Source organism: Berghia stephanieae, chromosome 11 (genome assembly GCF_034508935.2).
Source record: "Berghia stephanieae isolate SIO BIC M18660-M18661 chromosome 11, UCSD_Bste_1.3, whole genome shotgun sequence".
NCBI classification, from domain to species: Eukaryota; Metazoa; Mollusca; class Gastropoda; order Nudibranchia; family Aeolidiidae; genus Berghia; species Berghia stephanieae.
Genome location: NC_088370.1, coordinates 17,036,170 through 17,047,843, shown reverse-complemented (window position 1 = coordinate 17,047,843; position 11,674 = coordinate 17,036,170). Strand labels below are relative to the sequence as shown.

Genomic DNA, 11,674 nt, shown 5'->3' with positions numbered 1-11,674 from the left:
TTTACATAAACATTTAAAAAAGAAAGAAAATGGACACGTTGGATATTTAAAAAGTTGGATTCCTTTCCACTTTGTAAAAAGTGAACAAGTAGACTAGTTGTAAATTATAATAATATATAATTCGCTTACTTCATTATAAAAAGCGAGGGTGGGACCAGATGAAGATAAAATCGTGTAATATATTATACATGATACATTATAACATATCGTTATATAGCACAGACGTTCTCCAAAAACTTAAATGGCATTACTGTAGGTGTTGGCATACATCTAAGAATAGTATGTACAAATATTCTCATTTACACAGAAATTGTCTGCATTTTTTTTTACATGAGGTGCATATTATTTTTTACTAAGAAAATAAGCCAATAGTAAACATAACTATAATCTATACTGTTATATACATTTATAAAGTACTAGTCTTTTATTATTATTATTATTATTATTATTATTATTATTATTATCATTATTATTATTATTATTATTATTATTATTATTATTATTATTATTATTATCATCATCATCATCATCATTCTCCTAAAACCGCCTCAAATGGAGTAGGAAGTAGGTTTGAATCAGACACGCAATTCAACAGAGATCAGAAATCAAACAAATCGAAGAGCAACTATTATGGTAAAATAACATTGTGTTTGGTCTACTAAAACCACGATGGCAAATCATTGCGATCTTCGCTAAAAATGGATAAATAATGAACACTCTATTAAAAACATTATAAGACCTGCTACCCGCAAACACTGATAAGAAAGGCTCTGCGATGGACGCCCCCAAGGAAAGAGGAAGCGAGGCCGAGGCCGCTCCAAGGAGACTTGTAGACGTACTGTAGAGAAGGACCTAAAACAGAGAGGTATGTCGTTCGAGATGACTCCAAGAATAGCTGCTGTCAGGACCAGGTGGAGATTCCTTGGCGTACGTAGAGAGGGACCTAAAACAAAGAGGTATGCCCCTCGAGATGGCCCCAAGAATAGCAATAGCTGTTGACAGGACCAGGTGGAGATCTCTTTCATCGCCTGAAGTGCCAACAGGTCCGGAGAGGATTGAGTGAGTGAAAGAGTGAGTACCGGCAACTTACAAAATAAGTTTGTACAGTGGAATCCTGATCCAGCCAACAATGCCAGACCAGAAAGATTGGTTGGGTTTAAGTAAGGTTGATTTTATCCATTATTTATTAGTGGAACACACTTAGATGAAGAACAGACGATTCGGGGTCAGAAATTATGCATTGATTTTAAGTAGATTTTGACTTTAGGACTTTTGACTTAATTCGGATTCCGCTGTTTATATTTTGTTTTGTTTTTTAAATCAGAATGTGTAGAATTTTTTTTTCTGAATCAATTAAAAATGCATGATTTTCATATAACTTACCACTTAAAGATGCTTTAAAATTAATGTAATATGGTTCAATTTAAACTTACGTTTAACCATTTCTTGGCGAAATAACCATATTATTTTCAGCAATTTTCCACACAAATTTAACTATAAAAATTAGAATTTGGAAAAAATGTCTGAATTTGGTAAAAATGTGTAGAAAACGATATTTTGGCATATCCTCGTTGGCATATCCAATACAGGTAATACCAGAATGTTGATAGATGTTGATATTTTCAAAAGATTTAGACCTTTCTTTTATTTTTAACGGGAAATTTTAAAAGCTATCTTTATTAAGCACTACCCGATGGCAAAGTCGTTTGTCATTTTGACCGTATTCAGAATCTAATAGTGCTTGAGACATTTTAACGTGATAATATAACGACAGGGAATAGATAGAAAAAAAAGGGGAATTTAGTTCGGTATTTCGATACTTAATCACCGGTGTACAAGTCTCAATTTGGTGATTGAAATAACTATATATATATATATATATATATATATTATATATATATATATATATATATATATATATATATATATATATAAACAAACATACATACGTTAGGTTGATTTAATTTAAGAACATGGCATGATGAATAATTTTTATACAACTAGATTTTGAGAACCAAATGTATGAATGAGCAAATTGTATGTAAACTCTCCTTTTCTGACAAGTACTTTATCTCTTTAAATCGAGGGAGGAGTATATTATTGTAATTAAAATTAATTATGCTTTAAGTAAAAGTTAAAAAAAAAAAAAGAAAACGATAATATATATTATTCACACTAGAAGTAAGCATGGAGTTAAAATAACATAAAAATCATTATAAATGTACATTTTACAAACATTGAACAGAAAAAATGTAGAAATTTAGACTGGAATTCTTATTCAGTATCACCACTTCAATTATGGTTAAAACGCGAACTCATACTAATATGGAGATACAGTGGAATCCTAATAAAGTTGACATCGCAGGACAACAAAACTTGGTTGACTTTAAGCAAGGTTGACGTTATTCATTATCAGTGGTGGGACACACTGAGATAACGAACAGAACATACGTGATCAACAAGAGGTGTTAACAGTTGACTTTAAGCAGAAGTTGGTTTTAAGAGTGTTGACTTTATGCAGATTCCATTGTAACAAAAAGCCTAACGTTATATCAAATGTCAAGCTTTGTCCCGATTGTTTATAATCACCTGAATTTTATTTCAAAGAAAAAAATGCAATAATATAACAAAATGAAAATTATGACTGATTCAAAAATGTTACAATTTAATTTAAGAGTGTAGTTTTAACTTTTTGTCATAGTAAATACTGAGGTCAAGCTTCAAAGTTAAAATCATTTGATAAACAAAATTCCTGAGATCTATGTTGATGATTAAAGATAATATATAAAATGATCATAAAATTATCTTTAGCAGTACGTTGAAGATGAGACTAAAATAATTATTCATATCATTATAACTTAGCAACCATTCATAAATTTATCCAAAGTTAGAATAATATCCTTAATTATTATGTAGATTATGGTAAAATTTCATATATACTCGAGCGAGATCAATTAAAATATATGACTGTATAGTAAAAAATATTAACTATAAATTCACAACAAATATTTTGTTTCCTGAGATTATCTCGTTCTGATCTTAAAACATGAGGTGGCTTTGTGATTGTGGAATTGAGCTTAAATTCATACACTTCTTTCTCATACTCTGAATTAACTCATAAGACCAAACGTTTGATGATTTTATAAAATATTTTTTGTTTCAATTTTTAGTTATAAAGAATAATATTATTGCCCGATAAAATATTAAAATGGCTTGAAGCGTAGATCTTAGACAGCAAAGATAGAAGGAAAAAAAATGAATGAAATTTAAATTTTGCGGAATATTTGTCCCAAATTGCGGGAGGGACCCAAGCTGCCTGTTTTTACTTTGAAAGTTTAAAAGTTAAACTATTTGATAAAACACGATTCTTGAGATCTACGTTGACTTAGCAAATATTCATTAGATCTATCTACACTTAGACTAACAAGTTCTACAAGTAACGTGAAACAAAATTAATCATGAAAAAAAAACACTTCTCCATTCATTAAAGATTGTTTTTAAGCAATTTTTTAAAATTATATTTTTAAAATAACATACGTAATTTTTACAAAAGTGTAATAATTACGTGTAGCAGTTAGAATACACGGAATTTGAAAATTATAGAAAGGATTATACATTTTTATACACAACTTGTTTATAAGACGAATTATCATAATATAATTATTTATGTACAGAGAATGGCACAAATTTGGCCAGAAAAAAAGAACCCGTTTTACTTTCGTGAAAAAAGAGTTAAATACGATTTATATATATACTTCTATTTCTATAATGTGTTCATGAATGAATAAATTACAAACATTAATTGGTGGATATTTTGTTTGGATTGAGAAGGCATTCTCCACGACAACATTTGCCATAAATGGGATCAAATCAAGTGGTGATAACTCCCCCATAACAAGCTTTTTTAATGAACGTGCATAACACTCAGGAAGTTCACCACGCTGTACTTTTGTTTTATTCATGGACCAATCAGGTTAGAGAATTTGAAATTGCAAAAGGGAAAGACATCCCAGGCCAACCAAATATGGAGAATGCATCTACAAAATGTGATTTTTTTCAAACAAACGAGAAAACATGACAATTACAATCTGGTTGATTATCAATATTTTGTAAGTCATTTAATGTAAGAACACAACAGCACCATAAATAAAATGGGAGTTTTGAAATAGGAATAAGACCCAAAGTTTCGAACATAGACAGTCCGTCAACATAACAATGACTGAATGCTGTATCAGAATTTTGAGCCATACAACAAGCACCTTTAGACATGTCGTGTCTTGATAAAACCATGAAGACCAAGCACCTTGTTGGGGTATTTTATTCTGAAGCACGTTCCTGTATCACATCGACTGTATTGATGTAATATTTGAAAATATCAACAACAACAAAAACAATAAATAGTCAAAAGATTCACTTTTGGTATCAGTAGAATTTTCTTGCAATGCAGAATAAAAAGGTTTTGGACAGAAATAATTGTCGGGAAATGTTTTCAGAGGTAGTAGACGGTTATTTACATTTACTTCTTGTCTCCTGGCATCTCATGTCTTGGGTGGAGCTTGGGAGCTTTTTAGAATGAGGGTCTCCTGTTACTAATAACTAATTGTATTTTGGAGGTATCTAGCTTCATATGTTCTCCCATTACTCCGCACTAAATTTCAAAATATTCCAATTGTATAGAAGAATATCTTTGCCTTAACGTTGTACAAAAATCTCCAAGTCAATAAATAAATCATATAAAATGTAAATGTTCAAGCGTTCATCGCATTAATGTCATTTAATTTGATGCATTATGACATTTCCAGATTGTTATGATTATGAATGTGGCGAGCGTGCAATATGGAGAAAGAACTCTACCTTGTCCCTACAGATAATTCCGCAACTGTTGCATTTAAAAGGATTTCTGTTGCTGTGGTAACCCATATGTACTGTGTACATGACGCAGTCTCGAAAAGATAAATCGCAGTAAGTACATTCGTACATGTCTTTTGGCACAGGTTTGTTCATTGGGATTGATGGATGGAGTGGGCCTTGGGGTGGGGGTGGGTGTGGGCGGGGCATGGTATGCTCTGGCATCATACGATTGGTTGGAGGAATGAAAGCCATTGGGGTGGGCGGGAGAGGGATTGGCATGTGTGGCTTCATATTCAAATTGATTGACGGAGACGGAGGTAGCCCCCCTTGGTTAAATGGCTGTGGTTGATTTGGCAAACGAATTCCATTCCTCAAAGGAGAACCCATGTTGCCGGTGAGTTGGGCGTGAGGCGAAGGAATTGCGGAAATACCTGAAGTGTTGGACCCCATTTGTGACGTCATTGGAGACGACGGTTGAGGTTGCTGCTGGGACGACGTCTTCCATTCTGGGGAGACGACTGGAATGGGAATTGAGGTCACTGGATTGACGGGGTCGTTGAGTAACTTCCATGCCAACTCCGTGCCACGTCGCACTGCTGGGGGCAAAGGTTTCTTTCGGTTTTCAAGAACAGTGTTGATCATGTCAACCTTATCTTCGATTTGAACTTCGTCAGTGGGAGTTTTGTCGGAGGAGTTGGAATTTTCAAAACCTCCATAACCATCATTGGAGTTTTCTTTATCAGACAAATTAAACAGATTGTCTTTAGTGGTCAAATCTTCACCTAAGATCTCTGTCTTTGCATCATCGTCATCATCATCGTCAACAAAGTTGCTTTCCGCATTATTCTGACCATCACTGTCTGATATGTCATTCAAGTTAATCGGAGTACTTTTTTCTTTGTCTTCTCCATAGATTTTGTCATCATCAGATGGTAAGGATGAAGCTGGTTCATGGTCAATTAGTTTTATGTTTTCTTCTTCTGTCTCTTCTTCTATTATTTCCTTATTTAAATCTTTTAAAGCTTCTTGTAGTTTTTCAAATGAATTGTCTGCTTCATTTGATTCATGCTCAGTTTTCACCTCCCGGCTTAAATCGACCTCTTTCTCGATGTTTTCATTATCATTTTCTTCATTCAATTTGTCGCCGGTATCTTCCTCTTTATTTTCAGCGTCATTTTCAACCATTTCAAAATTTTCCTTCTTCACAGTTTTATCATTAACCAAATCGTCTTCTTTCTCTTTCATTTCATTATTCATTTCTTTTTTCTGGTCAACTGTATCATCGTCAATTCTTTGTTTGTCCATTTTCAGACCAGAATAACATTCTTCAGTTTCTTTGCTGTCTTCTATATCTTTTTTAATCTTATCTGTGTCACACTTTTCTTCAACATCCTCCCGTCCTTTTTCAATATCATCCTCATCTTGATTCTCATTGTTTAATTTTAGCATTAATCCCTGGTATTGCTCCATATTATTGAACTCATTTTCTGAGTCGGGATCGTCGGAATCATTCGGAGAATTTGACTGGCGTTCTTGAAGCTTCAAACACAATGTCTCCAACTTGTAAGCTTTTCCTTTCCGTGACCGTTTTCTAGGAACAATTGTTGATGCATCTTGGTTTTGCGTTGGAATAGCTGAGTGTTCGCCTGGGTTAATGTCCTCTGCTTCAGAAAACAACCTTTTCCTGGCAAGGTTTTCAGTGACTTTGTCTAACTCGCTACCTCGTCCACTTTCCATCCACATTGGTCTCATTTCATCATCGTCACTATTGAACTCGTCGTATCTTCTCGGGGAACTTGGATTACTGAATATGGATGGAGACGCGGATTTCGGTTTGGTGAGATCAAGTGGCGATTCCTTGTGACCATGTGGCCTTCTGTCCTTTGATCTGGAGTTCAAGACATCATCTTTGTTTCTGTTATCTCTATCTCGATCTTCATCAAGACTTCTTACCAACTCTGCATCTAAAGATTTACTCCTTCCGGCATGGAGAGTTCCAACACCACCGCCAAATTTAAGCGTCATCTGTTGCAAAATATCCATTCCTCCAGCAGAATCGTTTTCATTGTCACCATCATCATTGCCATCATCAACATAACAAAGGTCTTGAATTCTACTATCGTCAATTCCAGTTTTCTCCCTTTGTTCAAATCCAGATGCCCAGAAAGGTTTATCACCACCGTTCATGCGCACAAAATTAGGATTATCCCTCGACAATAGCCCAGCAATTGAATTACTTCGTCTAAATTCGGACATTTCATGTTCTGACTCGTTGGACATTTCTGAAATTCTCCTGTCCATTCGTTGCTCTGCCCTGTCCAGTTTAATCTTTTTAGCCCTTTCCAAACTTTCAGCAAGAGCAGATTCGCTTATCCCATACATACTTGCCATTTCGCCTGTTTCGTCTTTATGAGCTTGGAGTAAATGTAGACAGAGAGCTTCCGTACCATCAGCCACGAAATCACAAAGCCTGCAAGGTAGGTACATGATGTCATCATCATCTTTTATCGGGCTGTTCTCTCCACTCATCATTCCGTTCATTTCCGGGTCAATTCTTTCACCACCACTTCGCATGTCCATATTATCTCTATCTCCGGTAGCTCGCATCCCCATGTGCTGAGGCATATTGGGTAACCCAGGCATCATCCCAGGGTGACCAGGGAGTCCAGACGGGGGCATCATTGGCCAGAATGGCATCATTCCCTTTAGCATCGGGTTCATTCCAGGCGGTAAACCCATTGGCATTGGGGGCATTCCACCAAACATTGGATTAAAGTAAGGGTCGTGTTTGTCCTTTCTAGGACCTCGAGGTCCTCTGGGTGGGCCTCGTTTTGTATTGACGGAAAGTCCACTGGCCTCGGCATCAGCTCCTTGAGGCAGGGACCCGTCTTGATTCAGTACTGTAGCGGGTTTATGGTTATATTTTCGTAAATGAAGCTTCAAGCTGTGGCAATATTTCGTGGCGTATGTGCAATCAGAGCATCTATATTGATAGACATTTGTATGGGATTTCATATGAGAGTTAAGCATAGACTTATTGACGCATGAGTAGTTGCATTTATTGCACTTGAAGGGTTTGGAGCCAAAATGGTTGCGTAGATGATATTCCAAGTGGTGTTTGTACTCTGTTACGAATGGACATTTGGGGCACTGGAGCAGCTTGTCTTCTTTGATATGAGATCTAGCGTGTTCCCAAAACTTGTCCTGAAGAGAATAAGAATGAAGGGGAAAAATTAGGAATACTATAGAACAAAGTCAAAGCGATACTAAGCTGCTAGAAGCTGTGATAAAGAAATAAACACAAATAATTATAAAAAAGCTTTTAAAAAATAACAAAATACCAAACACGTAACGTTTCGGGCTCAAATCCCTTCCTGAACAATGGAAACCTAAAAACAATACTAAAACAAAGGTCGACGGCAGAGGAATTTCTCAAACCCAAAACAACCTACATAATAAAATCAATGTTCTCATAAAATGTCATTGTATTAATCTGTACCTTTATTAAAATTTTGATTAACTCACTTAAGACAATTAAATCATTTTTATACCACCAGAAAAAAAGTAAAATTTTGGGAGGGCCAACTATTGGAATAGACCCTAAAGACAACTGATGAATAAAGGGAATTTTTTTTATTTTATTTTAAAATAAAATATTATAGAGTTAACTCACTCAACCCTAACACCGACTATATCCGTAGTTAACCCGGGTTACTTTTATCCCATTACATTTTTCTGAGACAAATTATAGGTGTGTATCAAAGCTAATGTTTTTAATTTTTACATGTTAATGGTAGTTGAATCAAAATATCTATGCATACATGCTCATTTTAATACAGTATTTTCGAATTTTGAAAAGTAGCAAAAATCTCTAGGATTGAGTGAGTTAACCAGTTACCTGTCATACTCTGAAAAGACACGAATTTTAAAATTTGTCCAGAAAAATCGATTTCAATAACCCTCTTCTTGGCAAAAACCTGGAACTTTGCATATAATATGATATTTGTTTCGTAGCTGCCTCAGTAGATAGAGAGTTTGATTGGTCCTATCGCGCAGTGTTACCTTTAGCAAATCACATCAACCTCGCTCACTTTGTGGCACTGCATTGCTGCTAAAGACTAGGTTACCCCAGGAAAAGACCCGACAGGATAATATCTTTTTTTGGGGTGATAAAAGGAAGATTTACCTTTTTTTCTCTCTTATTTATAATTATATGATTTCTTTGGAAGTCAATGGTAGAAATCAACGCGAAAATTTGACTTAAAATTTTTCCCCGGTATAAAATGGCTTGGTTTTCATATTGTGACATGGCTTAACTTTTTACCTTTTCTGTGGCTGAGAAAGAGCATTGTTTGCACTTGAAGACCTTGGGTCTCCCTGGCATGCTTCGACGCCCATTCTCATCGGTATGGAAGTCTTTGATGTGTCTTTTGAGTCTGCCTTCCGTCCTGGATGTGTAGTCACAGTGTGGGCAGTTGTACTCGAAGTGGATACCCATATGGTTGTCAAAGTCGGACTTGGATTTTCCTGAGAATGGTCAAAATGAATGTTCTTAAGAATGGGGCGTGTTGTGTCGTGTAGAAGTGGTAAATGGTAGTAGTAGTAGTAGTAGTAGTAGTAGTAGTAGTAGTAGTAGTAGTAGTAGTAGTAGTAGTAGTAGTAGTAGTAGTAGTAGTAGTAGAGTATATAGCAGTTAGTAGTAGTAGTAGTAGTAGTAGTAGTAGTAGTAGTAGTAGTAGTAGTAGTAGTAGTAGTAGTATAGTAGTAGTAGTCGCTATGTGTGTCATTGTGTATGCAGTCAGTTGGACTGGAAGGTCCAGTAGTTTGAGCCTCTCTTGGCGCATCGTTGAGTCCTTGGAGACGGCTCTACATTCACATTCTCACCGTAGCCATGTGCAAAACGAGTAACTGACCGTCAATTGTAGTACCGCCTAACACGCTCATGTCTTATTCTATATGTTTCGTCTTACTGTTGGTCGAGGACCCTTTGTAAGGTGCTTTGAGCACGTTTAGTAGATATTGCTCTATATAAAAGCTCACCTTTTTCTAGTAGTAGTAGTGGTAGTAGTAGTAGTAGTAGTAGTAGTAGTAGTAGTAGTAGTTGTAGTAGTAGTAGTAGTAGTAGTAGTAGAAGTAGTAGTAGTAGTAGTAGTGGTGACGGTGGTGGTAGTGGTAGTAGTAGTAGTAGTAGTAGTAGTAGTAGTAGTAGTAGTAGTAGTAGTAGTAGTAGTAGTAGTAATAGTAGTAGTAGTAGTAGTAGTAGTAGTAGTAGTAGTAGTAGTAGTAGTAGTAGTAGTAGTAGTAGTAGTTCTTGTTGTAAGAGAGCAATGAATGAATGAGTGATGAATGAATGAGTTAAATGAATTAATTGACTGACATTGTGTATGTGTGTGTGTGTGTGTGTATGTGTGTGTGGGTGTGTGTTGGTTGTGTGCGTTGTGGTGTGTGCATGTGCCTTTATGTTAATGTATAGGTGTTTAGTTGTGCGTGCTTGAGAGTGTGCATGTGTGAGTAGTTATCTATGTTAGGGTGAAAGGAAATTACCAGAATAGCTACAAAGATGGCAAAAGTACACATCCTTTTCGCCTCCCATATTGAGCGGTGGAATCGGACCTCCCATGAAATGAGGTCCAGTTGGTCCTAGAGGTAAATCTCGAGGAAGTCCAGGCATTGGAAAACGACTGGGTATGTCCTTGTTGAACGGAAAAGTCGGGGGCATTGCTGGATGCCCGTCTTGAAGACCTCTTGGAGAACCAAACGGGTTTGGCTGGGACATTTGAGCAGGTAGACCGTCTGGTGAGTGGAAGAATGGTGGTTGTTGACGGTGATGAGGATGGTGTGGTGGTAAAGGTTGTTGGTCGTGAGGGAACGAAGATGGATAGACGTTCATTCCTGTAGATGAATTTGGCGATGGCGGAGTCATTGGTGGATAGTTGGCAGAACTGCTAAGAAAAGAGTCATCTTCTCCATCAGATAGGTATTCTTTCTTTGGCATTAGTTCTCTCGGTAAAGCGTCGGGGAGGCTTGTGTCATCTGAACTGTCTCTGGAAAGTTTTCTGGAAAATGATCCATGTGGTGGAGAATCATCTTCATCGGCCTTTGGTGAGTTTGATGATGAATCTAGTTTGGGTGTTGTGCTTGTGTCATTAATGGGGGTTGAGGGATGTTCTTTTCTAGTACCAGGCTCATCTTCGGTTCCGTCTGAATTGCTTGATGCAAAATTATATACTTCTGTATCATCGTTCTTACTTTCTTGACCTTCTTTGTCAATGTCGACGTTGGGAGATGTTACTGAAGATGGAGACACTTTAGCTTCTATATCATCTGTATCTTTATCACTAGTTTTAGATTGGGTTATGGGGGATGGATCATCTCCTGACAATTGTTCCTTTTTGCAGGATGTTGACTCTTGTTGTCCTTGGTCGTTGGATGCTGGGACAGAGTGCGGCCGTTGTTTTTGCGAAATTGGGTCACCTGATTCGCTAATCATTGGTGATTTTCTTGTATTTCCCGAAGAAGAAGAGTCAAATGGACTTCTTGGTGGAGCTAATGGTTCTCCATTTCCTGGATTTGTCTTTGGCAATGATGAAGAATGGCGAGTATCCTCGTCACCCCCGGAATCAAGACTTTTTATTTGAGAACTGGGATGAGACAAAAGCGCGTTAGTTGATCTGTTGTTTTGATGGCTTTCAACATCTGACTGCTGTTGCTGAAAAGGGTGATGATGGGGATGAGGTTGTAGGTGTTGATTGTGATGCTGGTGTTGACGCATTGGGGGATAAAGCTGCCTGTGATCTGATTGGTTGTTTGGTGACATCATCAT

The 11,674-nt window shown here is 36.6% G+C and overlaps 1 protein-coding gene across 2 annotated transcripts in view; it reads right to left on the bottom strand.

Annotated features, from left to right (window-relative positions):
- Positions 1–4,712: 4,712 nt before the first annotated feature.
- LOC144956254 (uncharacterized) overlaps positions 4,713–11,674 on the bottom strand; it is a 48,217-nt gene continuing 41,255 nt past the window's right edge. For both annotated transcript variants that reach the window (XM_078886690.1, XM_078886691.1), the window contains 3 exons: positions 10,396–11,674; positions 9,176–9,378; positions 4,713–8,055 (listed from right to left, as the gene is read on the bottom strand). The exon at positions 10,396–11,674 is cut by the window's right edge and continues 1,594 nt beyond it. In XM_078886690.1, coding sequence (XP_078742816.1) covers positions 4,813–8,055; positions 9,176–9,378; positions 10,396–11,674 — 4,725 coding nt within the window. In that variant the 3' untranslated portion in view covers positions 4,713–4,812. The remainder of the gene's footprint in view (positions 8,056–9,175; positions 9,379–10,395) is intronic.